This window comes from Anabrus simplex, chromosome 8 (assembly GCF_040414725.1).
Source record: "Anabrus simplex isolate iqAnaSimp1 chromosome 8, ASM4041472v1, whole genome shotgun sequence".
Lineage (NCBI taxonomy): Eukaryota > Metazoa > Arthropoda > Insecta > Orthoptera > Tettigoniidae > Anabrus > Anabrus simplex.
The window spans coordinates 200,901,628-200,922,010 of NC_090272.1; the positions used below are offsets into that span (position 1 = coordinate 200,901,628).

The 20,383-nt window shown below is 37.1% G+C and overlaps 1 protein-coding gene across 1 annotated transcript in view; it reads left to right on the top strand.

The window, feature by feature from the left end:
- Window positions 1-20,383, top strand: part of gry (trafficking protein particle complex subunit 11 gry) — a 147,813-nt gene that overhangs the window by 80,085 nt on the left and 47,345 nt on the right. Inside the window, exons 12-14 of the mRNA XM_067152633.2 lie at window positions 1,612-1,814; window positions 12,865-13,188; window positions 17,886-18,121. Coding sequence (XP_067008734.2) covers window positions 1,612-1,814; window positions 12,865-13,188; window positions 17,886-18,121 — 763 coding nt within the window. The remainder of the gene's footprint in view (window positions 1-1,611; window positions 1,815-12,864; window positions 13,189-17,885; window positions 18,122-20,383) is intronic.

A 20,383-nucleotide genomic window follows, 5' to 3' on the forward strand; every position in this document is an offset into this window, starting at 1 on the left:
GTTATTTTTCTGAAACCCCGAACAGTACCCAGGACACCACTGCACAACCAGAACCGTCGAGGCTAATCCTGGACGTATGGTATGCCTATCAATTACCTATTAGGGGCCTGTTGATAATATTTCATTCAAACTTCTATTAATTAGAGTAACAGAAAAAGAACAAACAAATGACAGATCACTTCGTCACTATTGATCACTTGAACGATCTTTGAGTGTAAGAAAGTGAAATCATCACTCCCAAAACATTCTTTCATAAAAATGCATATATTTATTAAGCTTATGGCTAGTACACAGTGTTATAAGTTACATACAAATATAAACAAATGATAAAGAAGTAATTGAAAAAGAAAACAGGAAAACACTAAACAATCAACCAAGCTCATGGTGAATTCATAAAAATAAATCTAAATTTTCCAACCACTGAATAGTCTCATTTGTAGCCCACAAAAAAAATCTTCCAATTGCCCCAAGTACAGTATGTTCTCCTTGGGCATTCAGTGGTGATATGCCGGATTTCTCAGCGCAGTCGCAATCGGGAGGATTTCAAACCCTACTTATGTAGCAATGATCCACACCATCCATGATTGTTGTGAACACTATTGAGGCCAACCCAGGATTTTCTTGGGAGGTTATAGCAGCTGGTGGATGGTGAACATGAAATAAGGCCTACCACTCACTTGAAGAGTGGGGGATTGTTCATAGAAAAAAAAAAAAAAAAAAAAAAAATATATATATATATATATATATATATATATATATTGGCTCCCTCAAGGATTTGTGCTCTCCCCATTGCTGTTTAATTTGTACATTGCAGATACACCTTACACTACATCACATCAGTTTTATGCTTATGCTGATGATCTTGCAATAGTTACTTACCAATCTACAGTAGATGAGATAGAAACAATTGTAAATAGAGACCTTGGCATTTTGTGTGAGTACTTTGATAAATGGTATGTAATTCCAAGCACCAGTAAAACAGAAACCTGTTTCTTTATTCTAAATAACATACAAGCAAACCTTAACTTGAAGGTATCACTCAATAACTCTCCCAACCCCAAGTACCTTGGAGTAACTCTTGATTGAACACTATCATTCAAGAAACGGTTAGTGAATAGCGCCGCTAAACTCAGGGCAAGGAACAGTATCATTCAAAAACTTGCAGTATCTTCGTGGGGAGCCTTGGCATGCACTCTTCAATCATCAGCAATGGGGTTGGTATATACTTTCATCTGAGTATTGTTCTTCTGTTTGGCTGAATAGCCCATAAGTTATGAAGATTGACACAGTCCTGCACCAGAGAATGCACATTGTCAGCGGTGCAGTCAGATTTACTCCACTTTTTTGGTTTGCCAATGTTGAGTTACATACCACCTCCAAGAATACGAAGACTAAATAATCTGGTCTGTGAGTTTAGGAAAATATTAATGAACCCAGCTCCGTCTGTCCGTCCAGCCATCCATCCATCCATCCATGAAATGATGCATTGATTGAACTTGATCAGTTTGATAATGTTTACAATGGCATGCATGCTCATTGCAATGTAACTTGACCTCAGAACATTTGTAGTCAGTATTACTTAAATTCTGTTTGTGTGATTATGTTCTTCAGAGAATGTCACCCGAGTCGGAACCAAATATTTCCGAAGAAGAAGCAATGCGTGCTAGAGACCTGTGGTTCACAGCTACTAAGGCAGAACCACTATGCATGTCTATAGAGATGAATGGCCTTACAGCTTGTGTTGAGAGTAAAGCTCGGTTTACCCAGGCACAATATCAAGCAGACCAGTCTGTTTCCATTGAAGTATTCATCAGGTAATGTTGGCTCTTCTTTTGTATACATTAAAAAATAGACTTTAATTACTAGGTGGCAGATGTTGATGACCTAAGAAATCACTGAAAATGGTCAATAAAATGCCCTTAAATTTATGGAAAAATGCTATTAAATAAAAAATTACTTAAAAACATTTGACCAGACTGAAGTCTGGTGACTGTGTAACAAAGGTTTTACAAGAAATGGATCCCTGTTATATTCACTGCACAGCTCTTGTTTTTACAGTAATTATTATCTCTTAATTTACTTGGAAGTTTGTATGGCAGAAGTGCTCAGCTGAACGCTCATTGAGGCTAGCCCAGTGCGGCCGAGACGTAAATGCTGGCAAGTTACGTAGTGAGCATATGTCACAATGAAGCAAGAGAGCGAACACACTTTGCAGGAAGGGAACGGTGACGTTTGCTTGTGAGTACGAAGCTCTCCTCCACTACTCAGCGAAATGTTGACCGGGGTACAGTATTTTTAAAAAATGCTATGATCGCAAGAAAACCAACCTTTTCAAGATTTTCCTGTTTTATTTATACTGCGCTCGATGTAAACAGTTTAATTTCCTCATATTTATACATTCAAAGAAGACTAACACATTATCATTTTTGTTTTACAATTTACAGAGGTACAGGGTTTAAACGTACAAGCTACGATTTAAAATTCTTTGGATGGGAATGACTATTTCCTTTTCTTGAAAAGTAAAATTCCTGTTATTCATTCAGAAAAAAGTAATATATTTACATAATTCAAGTTTACTGCTTGATTTTGCACAGTGTTGTTGTGTTGTTTGAATTTCCCTGTTCACTGAATTTGAAAATAGTATTTAAAACTTATCAGGCATCCGATGATAATAGCTAGCCTCTAAATGGCGAGGGAGTTTCATATCGAATGGGGGCGTAGATATTTACTATCCAAGATTAAAGTACAACAGCAATGTAAATGGATCTACCAAATAGATAACCTAACTAATGTTATTCCTGGTGAGCATGATTGGATTGTTGGTGAGTTTATCAGATCATTTAAATCCAAGCAAGCACAAGCCACAGATTATCCACCGTATTACTGTATTTACATGAATAATCCCTGCATATTTTTAAAAACAAATCGAGGCACGAAATTGGGGTGCAGGATTTACTTGCGTCAAGATTGTCAACACGCTCCTGGGTCACGTAGTTTTCGATGTTTGGTGTACAGTGTTTTAGACGTGGAGTGTGATGAATTTTTAAGTGATTTAGGAAAGGATTCTAGTAATGCAAGAGACAAAGAATCTTCATATCTACAGCAAATCGACCCTATTGCAAGTTCAGATTAATTAAATACTTGTCACGTAAGAAGGCCTACATGCTAATTTTCATGACATATATATTTTATAGCTGTTATTACAAATGATAATCAGTGCCTGACAGAAGTCAAAAGAAGAATTTCTATGGCAAAACAAGTGTTTCAAAGCAGGAAAAATCTATTGTTAAATAAGCACATAGGAATTGAAACCAGGAAGAAATTTGTTAAAATCTTTGTTTGGAGTGTGCTTATGGTTGTGAGACCTGGACTTAGGGAAAACAAGCATGATCAATACTAGAAGCTGCGGAAATGTGGTTCTGGAGAAGACTGACAGGGACGAGTTGGACAGAAAAAAAGACTAATATCCAAATCTTGAATGACATTAATGAGGAATGGACCTTAATTTATTCAGTAAAGCAGAGGAAAGCTAAATTTCTTGGACGCGTCCTACGACGTGACACCTTTCTCCAGAATGTCTTCGAAGGAAAGGTCCTGGGGAAGAAGTCGAGAGGAAGACGTCTCTCATACCTTAGGAACATAATCACTCAGCTGGGTTTTGCTTCCTATGTCACGATTAAAAGGACTGCTAAAGACCGTGGGATGTGGCTGCAGCGACAAGGCTTAGCCTTTAGATAGTGGATGGATGGAGCTGTGATTATGCATTTTTATCACCTCTAATATGTTCAGGCAATGTAGCTATATCCATCATGTTCATATTTGCGTAAAGACCACTTGGAACTCGAGGAGTGATATGAAATATTTGTTTATGCCTACATTACTCTTTCAGTGCAAGGAATTTTAGTTCATTTCATTGTTTCAAAATGATCCTTCCTAAAATTAGGGTGCGGGGATTATTCAGTGGCGAGGATTATTCATGTAAATATGGTATATTAGAAATGCTTCTAAAGTACCTCTTAAAATTTAATAGTGAAAATTGTAATTCATTATGTAAATTACAAAAATATTTGAGGTTGTAGGCCTAACTCTTTATTGTATCCGGTCAAATACATAAACTGGAATGAACATAAATCACTTATTTCTTACAAGGTAAATTGAAAACGATGTGGATTTCTGCCCTCTTTCTTTCATTATTTTCTCTCTCCATTTCAAACTTGTGTATCGCCGCAGTGATCAAGAGTGATTAGGAGAACTTCGCCCAACCTTCACGGCTTGTGACATAACCACAACCATACGCTCATCGTTTGCCTGCCCGCCTACTTACAGTCCTGGGCACCCGCGGGATGAAATGCCCAGTGTGAGCACCTGTGGTGTATAGCATGGAGATAATTGAAATCATTAGCTTAATTCTTGAATTATATTCACATTTAACATTGTTATACAAAGCATACTTACCTTACACAAAAATAAGGATCGAAACCTAAGAAAGTAAATACAGTAATGCATTTTAATTAATTTAATTGTTAAAAAATTAAAACTGAAATTGTACAGCACTCTTTTACATATTAAATACTAGCAAGATACCCGTGCTTCGCTACGGTATTATACTGAAATTTAGAATTGAATGCTTATTGTTTTATATATAATCCGCCGAAATTCGCGATCTGACTCGTTTTCTGAGAGAATCGGCCAAAATTCGTGATCTGACTCATTTTCTAATAGATTATGGCAAGTTTCCTCCCATTTTTCAATCTTTCTTTCCAGCAATCAATTTCGTACTTCCCGTGCTAAGTCCAGGTATTCCACCCGGTCAGTTGGGTCCATAATCTTTGCCATCTTTTCCTATAAGCATTTTTTATATGGGTCAAATCCTTAAGGAGATCCAGTGTGGTGTCGTCTTGGGTGCCTCGGCGGTACTGAACCCGCGGCCGGACGGCATTCGTAGTCATTACCCGTCCAGGAACCGTTTTCAGCGCGGTCCGCACATTTGACGACGGTCCAGAACATTATTATTATTATTATTATTATTATTATTATTATTGTACCGGGTGGTACACCCCCACGCCGCTAATTCAAACTTTGCGCCAGTTGAAACTCCTCTACTGGAGGAAGTCTGAACTTTATCTACTGTGTTAATTTTCAAGTTTCTCAGAAGATGTCACTACTTGGAAATTTTGAAGTTTCTGAACTGGGTCGTTTTCGATGTATTTTTGTTTTGCCTGTAGTAAGAAGTGCGGACATTCTCTTCCAGATGGCACTACTGAAGGACTACAATTGTGCACCCTGGTGCGAAGTGAAAGAACTATGTTTTTGGAGAAATTTTGAATTCATAAGTTTGTTCTTTGTTAAATTTCTTTCAGTTATTGGTTAAGTTGGCAATATTAACCCTTTCTTTCTGCCAGTTTTGAAATTGGCCAATCATAATTTTCTGTAATTAATTTTCCACCAATAAGGTGTTTCTTCCTCATCTAGTGTAGGGGTTTTCGTCGTTAACCAATAAAATTTTTGTGGGAGGGTGTTCTCATTCCTGAAACGCCTCGAACTTTCCACGAGGGTATATAAACTGCTGATTTTCGGGTCTCCGCGCCACTTCAGTAACATCTATCAGTGCGTAAAGTACGTAGCAGGGGGCGGGAAGCGCCTCTTTCTTCGGGCAGCAGTTCAGCCACCACGTAATGGCCGTTTAATAACTTCTTTTCTTGTCAGCTCAGCAGTTTAAATCTCGGGGCAGGTCCGAAGCCTTTCCGCCATGTAACTTTTCCCCTAAAATGTAAAGACACTTAGTATCTATTCTATCTTTTAAACTACATATTGGGATAGAGAGTGCTTAACCCTCTCGAGCTCCCACTCATATTGCATTGAGGTGAACTTATTTTCACAACCGTTTCTTCCTTAACGTAATGTAAATTGTTTCCTTCTAAAAGTCACCTCTTTAGTATGGGATTAGCCCTTGCAGTAACGGCCTAGTGCCAAGTAGGTTTTATATAAAGTGTATTAGGAGTGCAAGAACGCCTCCTCTCAAGTTGGTATTTTAGAGGCCATATCATTTTCCTGTTTCTTTACTTAATAGGCCTCAGTAGGTTGGGTATTTTTACCCCTGTTTTCATGTCCTTGGAGGACAACTTGAATGTGGAGTTTGGTGTGGCCTTTGATAGGCTTAAATTTTGAGAGCGAGTTGCTCTTTCTTGAAAATTGAGTTGTTGTATGCCTCGAGGAGGCTTCATCGTGTAAAGAGGAGCAAGTGCTCCTAGGCATGATTGGGGTCTTCTGCCCCTTTGCTGAATTCTGTATATCGTAAGGTTGGGCTTATAGCTCAAGAACTGTGTGTCTGGCTCTCGGAGCCCAAATCCTGTAATCACTGTAATTGTACATTTTCGAATTGCGTTTCGGCTACTGAGTACCTGTTCAATTTGTTATTTCTTATTCTTGAAAAGAAAATATAACCTTGTTAAATTTTATCTTAACTTTAATTTCGTATTTTGAGACCTGTTCACCCCCGCACCTTCTTTCACCTCTGCTAAACCACCAAACCACGGTAACAATTATTATTATTATTATTATTATTATTATTATTATTATTATTATTATTATTATTATTATTATTATTATAGATGTTCTGGACCCAACAGCAAGATGCAAGACCGCTGCTTGGCGGTAAATTACATCTGCTGCCATTGTCATTGTTGAAAATGTGACCAACACCATTGTCGCGCGTAGGCAAGTGTGCTGGATTTCTGGCCATACGAATGACATACTTCCGTGCATTATTGACCTTATTATGGAGGTGAAAAACTGGACGGTCAATCTCATTCCTATCGTTTATTTCAAATGTGTTTAAATTTTTATTTATATGCCAGGAGAATCTACTGTAATCTAAGAACGTTCTCCGAAGGAAAAGATGGCTCTTGAAAACGAACCCAGGAAAGATTAAAAATGATCGGTTTATGATCAGAATAAGTACATCGAAAATCTACAGCCTGTTTCCAGTCATTCGACAGGGTCAGGAACGGAATGAATAAAGCCCCCATATAGCGGCGAAAATAGGAATTGTGCCGGCAGCCGAAACCTGTCGCACTCCTCTGGGGCAATATTAATGGATGACAAATGAAATTAAATTATATTGGACAGTGTTGTTGGAGTGAATGATGACAGGGAAAACCGGAGCATCCGGAGAAAAACCTGTCTGGCCTTTGTTTTGTCCAGCACGAATGTCACATGAGAGACCGGGATTTGAACCACGGAACCCAGCTGTGAGAGGCCGGCGCGCTGGCGCCTGAGCAACGGAGGCTCCTTATAAATATATTTTGAACAGTAAAATCAATTGGTCTCACCTCCTTTTACACCCCAGCGCCGTTAAGTTTATTTAGCCAACACCCCCCCCCATCAAAAAAAAAAACTAAAAGATGGCGTGTTTCTTTATGTTAAAGGAGATTCCAAACACTAATGTTCACGTCTATTACCTTCAGTTTTGAGATTAAAATAATTCCCTTTTTTTCACTTTCACACCACTCCCCCCCCCCCCCCCTCCCTAAGTAAATTTCCGGCAAAAAGTACTTGTTTCTTTAATAGTAAAGGATCTTCTAAATACCAATTATCACGACTGTAACTCTGTAACTTCTTCAGGTTTTTTATTTATGTGTCCTCATGAAAGGAATTCATCTCTTCTTCACTCCCGCCCCCAAGATTATTTGCCCCCCAAAACACGTTTTTCTTTGTTTTTAAAGGAGGTCCAATTTTCACGCCTGTAGCCCCTAACAACTTTAGTTTTTAATAGATGTAAGTATTCTCATACAATTAAGTCAATTAATGTTTCAATTCTTTCACCCCCCCCCCCCTTCATTGGATTTTCTGAGAATACATGTTTCTTTACTTTTAAAGCAGATTCCAAATATCAAATTTCACGTCTGTAACATCTTCATTTTTGAGATAACAGTAGCCTAATTAAAAGAATTCAACACCCTTTTCAGTCGCTTTACCCCCCACCTCTCCGAAGGGGTATTTCTGAAAACTAAAAATACACGTTCCTTTATTTTTAATAGAGATAAAAATACCATTTTTCACTTCTGTAACATGTTCAGGTTTTTTTTAGATATACTGTATAAATTCTCGTTTTAAAATTTCCCCCCCTTTTTAGTTCCCCTTAAGAGGAGTTTCCAAAAACAAATCACCTATGTTTCTTTACATTTACAGGAGATTCCAAATACCACTTTTTACGTCTGTATCATTCTATGTTTCTCAGATATTCTGTAGATATAGTCTTTCAAAAATTTCACCCCAATATGTTTAACCGCCATTAAGTGGAATTTCCAAAAAAAACGTGTTTCTATATTTTCAAAGGAGGAGATTCTAAATATCAATTTTTACATGTGCAAACTTTTAAAGTTATGAACTATAGACACACTCATTTTAAAAATTCACGCCCCTTTTCCCCCTCCCTTTAATTGGATTTTCCAAAACAAAAAAATACGTGTTTCTTTATTTTTAAAAGAGATCAAAAGTACCAATTTTCAGGTCTGTAATATCTACAGTTTCTGAGATATAAGTACCGGTATCCTGATTAAAGGCATTCAACCCCTTTTTCACCCTTTTAAACCCGTTCTATTGTGATTTTCTGAAAACAAAAAAATGCTTGTTTCTTTATTTTTAATGATGATTCTAAATACCAATGTTTACATCTATAAACTTTCAAATTTTGAGATATAGATACACCCATTTGAAAAATTCACCCCCTTTTCACCCCCCGATTAAATGGATTTTCCAAAAACAAAAAAATACGTGTTTCCTTAGTTTTAAAGGAGATCCAAAACACCAATTTTCAGGTTCATAATATCTTGAGTTTCTGAGATATATGTATCCTCATTAAATGCATTCAACCCCTTTTTCACCCGTTTCCAACCCTCCGATTGGGATTTTCCGAAAACAAAAAAATACGTGTTTGTTTATTCTTAATGAAGAATCTAAATACCAATTTTTACATCTGTAAACTTTCAAAGTTTTGAGATATAGAAACACTCATTTTAAAAATTCACCCCCTTTTCCCTCTCCCATTAATTGGATTTTCCAAAAACAAAAAAATACGTGTTTCTTTATTTTTGAAAGCGATCAAAAGTACCAATTTTGAGGTCTGTAATATGTTCAGTTTCTGAGATATAAGTACCGGTATCCTGATTAAAGGCATTCAACCCCTTTTTCATCCCTTTTCACCCCTCCTATTGGGATTGTCTGAAAACAAAAAAATACGTATTTCCTTATTTTTAAAGATTTTAAATACCAATTTTCACATCTGTAAACTTTTAAAGTTTTGAGATATAGACACACTCATTTTAAAATTTCACCCCCCTTTTCACCCCCGTAGCGACGGAATATCCAAAAATCCTCTCTTAGCGAGCACCTACATCTTAATATGAATATATCCCCAAAATTTCATTTCTTTATGTCCAGTAGTTTTGGCTCGGCGATGATGAATCAGTCAGTCAGTCAGTCAGTCAGGACAAGCTACTTTATATATATATAGATTATTCACCAGGATCTTCATGAATGTCTGTATATGACTTGTTTACAGTAACCTTATTGTGCATTACAGTACATGTCCAGGGTCATTCAGAAATTATCCATCATGAATGATTTGCGGTTATGTGCCAGAACATGCTTGTCGTGAGAAAACTTCTTTCTTTATGTCCACAGATGTCAGAGGGGCACATTTGAAGATCACAAGGTCACTTGGAGAGAATTCTTCTTCAAACACTCTAGTATCAAATTCTTTACCTCGTATCTTGGAAAACTTGCACATAGTATGGAATCCTTAATTTTTATCCCAGACTGATTTCAGTTTTTTACTCACAGCTTTGCCAGTTTGTCCTTGACAATTTTTCAGATCTTCCTCCACTTTATGGACTTTGTCGATGGTAGATATAATAGATTCTCCATGTTTTTCCAAATAGTTTATCATGTGAGGAAGTGTAGCAAAATAGCATTTAAGGTGGGCCAGAGATCCTGCTAAGTCAAGTTTTGCGAGCAGATCTTGGCAGATTCCGATTGCAGGTGCATTTATCCAATGTTCCCCATTATGTTACTGCAGGCCGTGGTGGCAAGGGTAGATCAGGAGCTTCTTCACAAAAACTCTGATTTCTTGATGGAGCTTTAAGGAAAATTATTTTTGCATTGGACACATGTTTATCCATTTCAGATAAACTTATTCCAACTTCTTCTGAAGGTAAGCTTATACCAACTTCTTCTTACACTCTATGGAAGGCATGCTCAAGACATATTATATGCACCATTTTGGTATATAATGCCTTGATGCTTTTTGCAGCCTTCACCATATACGTTGCCAAGTCTGTGAAAGAAAGGATGTTCTCATGATGGACACCTTGGAGGTACATTGAATGCATAGTTTTGTCAAACAATTATTTAAAAATTGTAGTTATTTCTTTTCTCCAAGTAGTCTGTTGTTAAGAGACATGTCTTATCAGGACTGTCCAGCTCGAGTACAATAACATTGGCAGCATAATGACCCCCTGCATCACTCATTTCATCAATAGACAAAAATGCTGGCTTATCTCCGACAGTATTTGTGATATTTGATATTGTGTCTTCATAACATTGAATTAAATAGTTCTTGTGTAGGATGGACTACTCTGGAATGTTATGGACAGTATGGCGGCCCATAATCTCATAACTTTCTATTATGGTATTTAATTTCTTCAGTGGAATGTTCTCACTAACCATAACCTCACGGAGTTCCTTGAAAAATGCAGATGATTTGCTGGATATAGTGTTACAGTGTTAGCTTTTTTTCCCAGAAGAAACTGGGAAATTGTTGTTCTTGTAGCCTTTGAATGAGTTACACAAAATAAAATTTGAACATGAACCAACTATTGGAGTCAGAACTCTGAAAAAAAAAATCAAATTAATACCAAAATGTGTACAGTAAAACATCGTTAAGATGTTTCTGAAGGGTACAAGGAAAAGGTACATGTTAAGAGAGAAAATGTACAAATGATTACATAAAAACTATCCAACACGGATATGGAAACGCTAGATGTGATATTTGTCCAACATGAGGGCTTTTTTCGTCGTGTATCACAGGTACACTGAATACTATACCTACCATTTCTAAAGACGAGGGGAGAGTATTAAAAGGTGTGAAAAACATGAGAGAACAAATATGAAAACCTTTTCCGCAGGAGCTTATAAAATAACGACAGTACACTGAAAGGTGTGAAAAACACCAGACAACAAATATGAAAAAACTTTGCAAGGAGGTCTATAAAATTATCAGTGTATTATTGTAGATCACACTCTTTCTAAAACAAATGTTAGTAGAAACTTTCTATTTCAGGCCAGTGGATTATTAACATTATTTTATGTTCACACTCTTAGACACTTGACCATGTGCGACTCCGAGAGAATTACTTTGGCTGCCATTTTGAATCTGGCAAAACTTCGACCAACTCGAGTGATTGAGTCAAAACTCGAAGGTGCGAGTTTCAACATTCACGCCGCCTCTGTGCGTTTAAAGATGTGGATGTCAGTCCACTTTCTGAAAGATTTTAATTTTGTCTTCATTGGTAAGGAATTTCACGACTTTTTCTCTATCTCAAGACAAATATGCACTGCGCTAGTCAACTTCACTCGATTATGTTCCTAATCCAGATGTAGGCTATCACGCAACAAATATTCGCTATCATCCACTCAACATAAAATCAATGTTTAACTTCTGAATGGAATGCGAAATTCAAGCACAAACAGGTTTACTGCGTTATTCAGCAATCTCACTGTTAACCAGCAAGCAAAACTGAACATTCTTGAGGCTCTTCAAAGGTGCAACTTATCCTGTAAAGTTTAGGAATTCAAGGCCTTGTCCCGTTATCACGCAACTGTGGTGAGTTCTCTTACCCGAGTTGGAAATCATGTTCCTTTCACAAGGGATGACAGTCAGCATTTTCAGGGCTAGGAAAAATGTCATTATACTAAGTGCTAATAATGAAAATTCATGACCCGATAAGTGAGGCACTTTTATTTAGATTTAATATGATGATAATCAGATCTTCTACGTTACGATGTGCTAAGTGGGAAAATGTGTTGATGAGGAGCGCACTAATGAGGTTTCACTGTATTAACAAAGGAGCAAGGACATATAGAAATGATGGAGAAATAAATTTAACATAAAAATGATGGAGAAATAAATTTAACATAATTCGCATCAAACCGCTTTCTATGAATAAACTGAACACAAACATTAACTTCAAAAGGAAGAATAGTGACCTTAAAATAAGTTACAATAAAAATGCATGCACGTACCATACGAAGTGTTTAGCATTAATAATTCCAGTGACTCTCAGAATGACTACAAGAACAGTGTCAGAAGGACTTAAATTCAGTTTACACCAAGAAAACATTAGAAGCTGAGCACAATATCCCAAAAGATTAGAAAACAAATAACCAAAGTTTTTGGTATTCTGCATGCGCTACTCCTCAAGTAATAATAGCATAAAATGCAGTTGGCAATCATAAGCATGCGCAGTTTAACAAAGAATATAAGCAAAACATAGCGACAAGACACCAAGCATGGAAATTCCCACACAAAAATAATTTCTTTGTTGTTGTAAGTGCTGTTATTGATGTGGTTGTTGTTGATATGATTGTACTGCAGCTTATGATGCTGATTCTATGTTTGAATATGTAGTTAGTACTCTTTTAACACATATTAATTATGAGAATTATAGCCTTGTCTGTATAGTAAACTGAAATTTCTTTCTTATTCTTGTCCTTGCACCATGATTTTAATTAAGTTCTAACAAAATTATGCATGGATATACAGTATTACGTTTTTTCTCATTTCTGCTTAACTTTTAATTTCAGATGTTCCTGCCCTCAGCCTATGCAGTTCAGCAGGTTATCTGTTACAGTTAATAGCCCTTCGTACAGTTCTGAGTTCCTTGTTTGTAGAAGTAGTTCTTCTGATGCTGCCAGCAATTCTATGTTACTCTTTCAACCCAATGAAGTTAAGAGATTTGTGTGTGAATTTTTGCCCGATATACAAGATGTTGGCAAAGAAATTCAGATTGGTTCCATCTTGCTTTTTCTGGGGTCGGAAAAGGAACGCTGTGCTATTCTGCAGTTCTTCAGCACAGGCAGTGAATCAATGTCAGTTGATGGAATATGCCTTGATTTGCAGCATTTCAGGTATGATGGACAGAATTAGTCTCTATTGGATTATTTGCTTTGAATTTTAAATTCTTTCATTGTATTGTTTGTAACTGAAATTGATGAATAGATTAATAATAATGGTAGTTAGGAAAAATTTTTTTTCTCCTAGAACTAAGAAAAACATTAAGTGTTTAGAAAACCATAAGTTAAGCTTTAGATAGAAAATCCTCAAGGAATAGCTACCCATGGTTGCTTCCTTCCCATCCCTAGCCTTTTCCTATCCCATTGTCGCCGTAAGAGCTATCTGTGTTGGTGCGACATAAAGCAAATTGAAAATAAATCTTTAACTTACATCTGCCAAAATATGAATATGGAATCAGCTATTTGCATTTACTAGTTTCAACTTAAATCTCAGTTTAAACAGCATACGAGTTTGAATTAAATGACTGTAAGAATTAACACATTCAGATTCACAAATAAATGGACAGAAAAAGAATTAAAAACTTAATAAGAGAATTAATAGTCCATAATGATTTACCAGTGTCCCATTATAACTTAGACATAAAAATGAATGACATTTTCTTTCAAATATGTTCTAACAGTAATGTGGCTAACTGACCTTGAGATAAAATTAAATGACATTTTCCCATTTGAATCTGTAACATTGTTTTATTAGAATAAATGTTCCTAACCAAAAGAAATAAGTTTAAAGAAAAGAAAACACACTAAGCACATTTAAAAATAAAGAGGATTACATAATCAAAATATAAAATGAAACGCAGAGCAATCGAACATGATTGTTGGTGGAGATCCCGAATGACCTTCTGTAGTAGAAGAGGAGGGAAAGTGAATTGTCTCTTAACCTTTTGATCAGTGAATTTTTGGTGAGTTTTTTTCCTTGAAAATGTTGAATTGTTGATTTTACGTTATTTTGATTTTAACTCTTCTCTGTTAATAAAGTTACATAATTTACACTTATGGTACATAACTGATACCTTCAATTTAATTTAAATCAGTAGCGTAGATAATATTTTCTCAAAGTACTGAAAGGAATACCGTATTTACGCGAATAATCCCCACACCCTAACTTTAGGTAGGCTTATTTTGAAAAAATGCCAACTTTGACGCAAAAAAACTGCATCCCAATTTCGTGCCTCAAATTTTTTAAAAATGTGCGGGTATTATTCGCGTAAATACAGGTATTTATGCGAATAATCCCCGCCACCGTATTTACGCGAATAATACCCGCCACCGAATAATCCCACACCCTAAATTTAGGAAGGCTGATTTTTAAAAAAATGCCAACATTGACGCAAATAAAACCCGCACCCCAATTTTGTGCCCCAAATTTTTAAAAAAAATGTGCGGGTATTATTCGCGTAAATACGGTAATAAAATTGACAAAAACTTACATACTCTCTATAGCTGATCAAGTTTGTATCCTTTACAACACACTGACTGGACTTTACAACAGTTTCACCCATCAAAATGTCTTTAGGGTATGGTTGTCTTCAAAACAGGTGTGTACACAGAGGGGTCTATCACATTCAGTACACATCCACTTAGTGTCTGTTCTTTTGGGTGGTCTCTTCTTTGTGTGCTGACACACAAAACACCGCCGTTGTGGTTTCTGCTTTGATTGCGTTGGAGGTACTGGTTTAGGGAAATGACATCCAGAAAGTCTCAAGCAGTCTCCTTCTGATGGTGGTTGATCTCCTTTTGTTGGTTTCCTCTCCACTGCGAATTCCTCTAGCAGCTTATCTATACGGCAGAGACAGAAGTCAAGTAGCTGAGGATTTTTTCCAGTCTTCCCCTTGTAAATAATGTATGAGTTCAGCACTGAAATGTCTATCAGGCAAAGAAACAACTTCACATACCCCATTTCAGTGTTTTCCTAACATTTGTAGTGAAGCTTACTTGCATATCAGCTCTGTCAATTGGGCCCATGTTCTCATTATAATCCAGTACACACATGGGTTTCTCTTTATTCTGCCCTGTGGCGTGATCTGTTTTATCTGTTTCTACCATCATGTTGTCGTGTATGCTAGTTAGCATGGTAACATCCCTTTTGTCATGCCATCTTTGCGCCAGCATATCATTGGTGTGCCATGAAATACATTCTCCCTTTTGAATTTTCTTTGGAAAGTCTGGCATTCCTTTTCTGTTTTTTCTGACTGTGCCACAAGCTCCAGTATTTTCCTTGTGTAAGTACTCAAAATGATCTGGGCTTGTGTACCAGTTGTCGACATACAGATTGTGACCTTTACCAATGTAAGGTGCTCTCAGAGTTTTGACAACTGACCCAGACACTCAGTTTTTCATCGTGTTCAATTTCCATATATTTTCCAGTATAAACAATAAAATCAAGGATGAACCCAGTTTCACAGTTGCAAAGTATAAACACCTTTATACCAAACCTGTGTCGCTTTGATGGAATGTATTTTTTCCATTTTAGGCGAATTTTCCAAGCAACTAGGCTCTCATCATTACAGATATTTTGGAAGGGAGAGAATATAGTTTGGAATTTCTCTCTGAAATAATTTATTATAGGTCTAATTTTGTAAAGTCCATCACCTGAGGGTTGTAGATCGTTGTCAGAAAAGTGAAGCAGTCTTAAAATGAAGGAAAAATTGTTGAGAGAGTTGACTTTACCGAACTTCAGAGTTTTGATCAATTTATTTGTTGACCAATGGTCTTTCATCCTGTTTTTCTTCACATGGCCCATCAACAAAACATTTGCTAGGAAAACATAAAGAGTCTCCATGGTTATGCCTTGCCACTTATGTAATTTTGACTTTTCCTTTACGTCTGTATTTTCCGTCACAAATGAGTAGTACTTGTTCATTTCTGACACTATCAAGTTCATAATATTATGTTCAACAACTTCTTCGATAATTGACACTTCAAGTCTTGACTCATTGTGATTATCATTCAAATGAATATTATCACTAACACCTGAATTTGATGCATCAAAATGAGCAGAAAGCTTAGGAAGAAACCTACCTACAGAACTCCACTTTCTTCCTTCGGTTTGAACAGCTGACAGCTTACCCTTCTTTGCGACCACGGGTTGCACTTTGTCCTCAGTTTCCGTGTTGCCGTCTCCCGAAGAATTACCAATTTCACTCTCATTGGACACAATACAATCACTATCACCATCATAAATATAAATTTCATCGTCATACTCCTCGTTAGTCAAAATATTACTTGTAACTTGCGGAGCAAGCCCGCATCCTCAACTTGATCCTACCATTACCACATGTATTTCTTTACTATCAGAGAGTGTTCATTTCTACGGAAATCAGAGATGAGGGAAAATAAAAATTATGTGTATTGCCAAGGAATAGTCGTGCGATGCACTCACAGGAAACAACAATAGAAAACAGTTCCCAGGTGTTGTCGTAATTCGTAGCACAGTCTCGTAAGAAATTAGGTTACGTGACTACAGATGCTGGGACAGAACCTTAACTTGGAATAAACTTTGCTGAACATGTCAAACATCCCTAAAATGGTTCTAAAAACCTGCCAGTACGATGTCAGGAAACCATTTCAAACATTCAACATGAAACATGAATATTCAGGCGCAGACTTCAAGAACGTAAATCGATGGCAGTACTCCCGTGGGCCACGTACAACATTGCCATAAATAGACGGCAGTACTGCTCATTGGGTTAAACACCAAAATTAGACTTGTTTTTCCACAGGACCTGAACTATAACTTAAACAATTTCTTCTCATGCAATGACAAAAATAAAAATGATGGTACCGGCACAGAAAACTTTGTTCCCTCAAAAATAGTAAAAACGAAGTTAAAATATTTATTTATATGTTAATTTCTTACCTGATATATAAAATATACACAAAGAAGTTCTGATTGGTTCCTTGTTGCTTGTTTCAGAAATTGCTGGCAATACACTGCACCCATTTTTTTTCTTTCTGTTTTTTAAACTTTTTTCTGGAAGGTATTTCATGGAATGGCATGCAAATCTTGGATCACATTTTTGTTAATCTCCCCGGTGGTTTGAAAATTACATTCTTTCGAGGTTGACTTCAGCTTTGGCCAAGTCTGGTAACAAGGGCAGATGGAGCATAAGGATTGTCTCATATTTTGCCAGATAATTGTGGACAAGAAATATCTTGCAGGTCATGCTTTAATGTAATAAAATATCTGTGTCTAGATTTCTCAGAACTTGAGTCTCTTTTAGGCATTTTTTCTTGCCTGACAGTGTAAAATAAGTTCATAATGTTGGTGCCTTTTTATAAAACAAAGACAACCAATATCACATTAATATTTGTCAGACTTTTGTGGTTGAGGCAATTCTTTTCCTATTCACTGATGTAATCACATTATGGTTTTAAAATCTGTAAATCTGTACCTTATCTTCCATAAGAGAGTTCACTATTTGCACAGATAGATAGGTCTGGACCGCTGTTAACACGGTTCTGATTCGGGCCCTTAGTCAACAATCATAGGAAGGACATCCAGGTGAGAAGATGCATTGGTCCTCAAGCTTTTTACATGAAATGGCATGACATGATTCCATCCTAATGCCCACTTCAGCAACTTTATGCTTAGTAAATGGTGATCTCAAATTATTATAAAAACTTCTTTGATGAGATCTGTTTACATGGGAGGTTGTCTAGGAAGCTGAAATTTCCATAAACTTCTTTAGTCTTGCTGATTGTTTTGCACAATATTTTTTAGCACTGTAACATTTTTTTAATGTTTTCAGACAGTCTGCTGCTAATATGCCTGACTTTGATAATGTGAGACCTTTGGCATCTGCTGAAATAGTCCCTCGTAACTCAAAACTTGGTTTGGATGTTACGCATGAGTCTCCTGCTCTTCTTTTAGAATGGTATCCAATCTATATGTCTTTGGAAAACAAGGAGGATCAGAAGATCTCTGGTGTAGTCATTGAAATTGGTCTCCAGTCTGTAGCTGAAGATCCTGGTCTTGAACAAGCTAGTAAGTAGAAGTTTCATCTGTAGTTTGATTACAGTAGTCAACAGAAGAAATAAATAAATCAGGCATAGGGATGAAATTTACTAATACATACTTGGTGAGGGTGTCTTCATCACCCTCAAAAGTCATTCTAGCACATTTTGTCCCAAACATAGAAAGTACAGTATTATGGATGATCCAGCACTTATTATTTAGCATATGGCTTTTAGTGAGAGGAGTTTACCAAGTGAGTGGCTACTTGGTTTGGGGCATGTAGCTGTAAGTTTGCATTCGGGAGATAGTGGTTTCGAATTCCACTGTTGGCAGCCCCAAAGACCGTTTTCTGTGGTTTCCCATTTTCACACCAGGCAAATGCTGGGGGCTGTACCTTAATTAAGCCTCCTTCTCGCTCCTAACTCTTTCCTATCCTATCGTTGTCATAAGACCTATATGTGTTGGTGTGATGTAAAGCAAATTAAAAAAAAAAAAAGAGGCAGTGACAGGAGTTTCTGAGAAATGTTCAGTTCACCTGGTGCAGGTCTTTCTGATTGACTTCCATGGGTGACCTGTGCATCTGGGTGCGAAATGATGATGATGATGATGATGATGATGATGGGGTAGGGAGAACATTAAACCCGCTGTTGGCACGTATTATACACCTGTCGAATAATATCAAGCGTTCTGCTCAATATTTAACATCACCTTCCATTGGACAAATCAACCATCAACAGCATCATATGCCCTCACTCCGTATGAGCCCTGTGGAGAGCTTTGGAATTGATTCCTGGATTTTGGCATGCAATCTAGTGATTAGAATGATACCACCACCTACCCTACATCTTTTCCACCAACAGGACTTGAATTGGCTAACCATGGTGTCAGATTGTTTTAATGATCATGACCACAAGGCGGGCTTAATTGAGCTCTGAGCAATTACCATTCATCAGCAACATCGGTTTCCCTTTTCCAACTCCAGCCAGGTCACAATGTTAATGGCACCTTTTCATCATCCTGTATCTAACCACTGCTGCTGTTCCTCAACTGTGTTCCAATCCAGGTTGTTTCTCATTACTCTGTTCTTGACCGAGTCCAGTCACCTCAATCTTTGTTCTCCTTTCTTCAGTCTTGACCTCAATCATCCACTTGGTGCCTTCCCTCTTCCATCCTCTCATAACATGTCGAAGCCATCTCAGTTGATTGCTCTCCATTCTGTCAGAAAGCTTTTCTTCTCTGATTTCTTTTCTGACATCCTCATTTCTTAATTTATCCTTTCTTTTTTTTTCTATCATACGTCGTAAAAAGTTCACATCACTGCTGTCTGTTTTACTCTCCTGTCCTTTCATTTCTGCTGTGTACAGTATATCATTATGGATCAGTAATACATCTTATTCATCACTACTTTACTTTTCCTTGGTCATGTTACTGTGAGCTTGCATTCGGAAAGTATAATGTTCAAACCCGGCTGTTGTCAGCCCTGAAGATGGTTTTCCGTAGTTTTTCTATTCACACCAGGCAAATGCTGAGGCTGTACCTTAATTAAGGCCATAGTCACTTCCTTTACAGTCCTAGGCCTGTTTTATCCCTTCATTGCCACAAGACGTGTCTGTGTTCGTGCAACATACAATTCAATAGCTTAAAAATATGCATCCTTGGTACTTCCTTCCTCTTGGTCAAGTTCCTCACACTCTGGTAAAATGAATTTCCCCATTGTATCCTTTTCTTAATCTCCATGTCCTGTATCCTGCATCACTTTGCTTCCCAAACACTTAAAGCTTTTAACAATTTCGAGGTTTCCAAAATCCTGCCCCCCAATTTTTAAAGTACATTTACTTAATACCTCAGAAAGCAATTACTTCATAAAATATGAATATTGAGACTCAAACATAACAATCGAGTTGGCTGTGTAGTACAGACCATGTAGCTCTAAGCTTGTGCTCAGGAGGCGGTGGGTTCAAAGCCCACTCTTGGCAATCCCAAAAGATGGTTTTCCATGGTTCCCTATTTTCCACACCAGGAAAATGCTGGAACTGGAACTCTAATTAAGGCCATGGCTGTTTCCTTCCCAATCCTAGCCCTTTCCTTTCTCATCTTCGCTGGAAATCTATCTAAGTTAGTGTGGCAATAAATTATGGAGAGAAAAATCAAAACATATGCATCTTACATTCAGTTGTTAGGTCTCAATGACAGCTGCTGCCACCTCACTGTAGACCTTTCTCACTGCACAAACCAAGAAAAGTCAATGATGTTTATTTTAAATGCACAGGTCTGAAAGCTAACAGAAGTGAA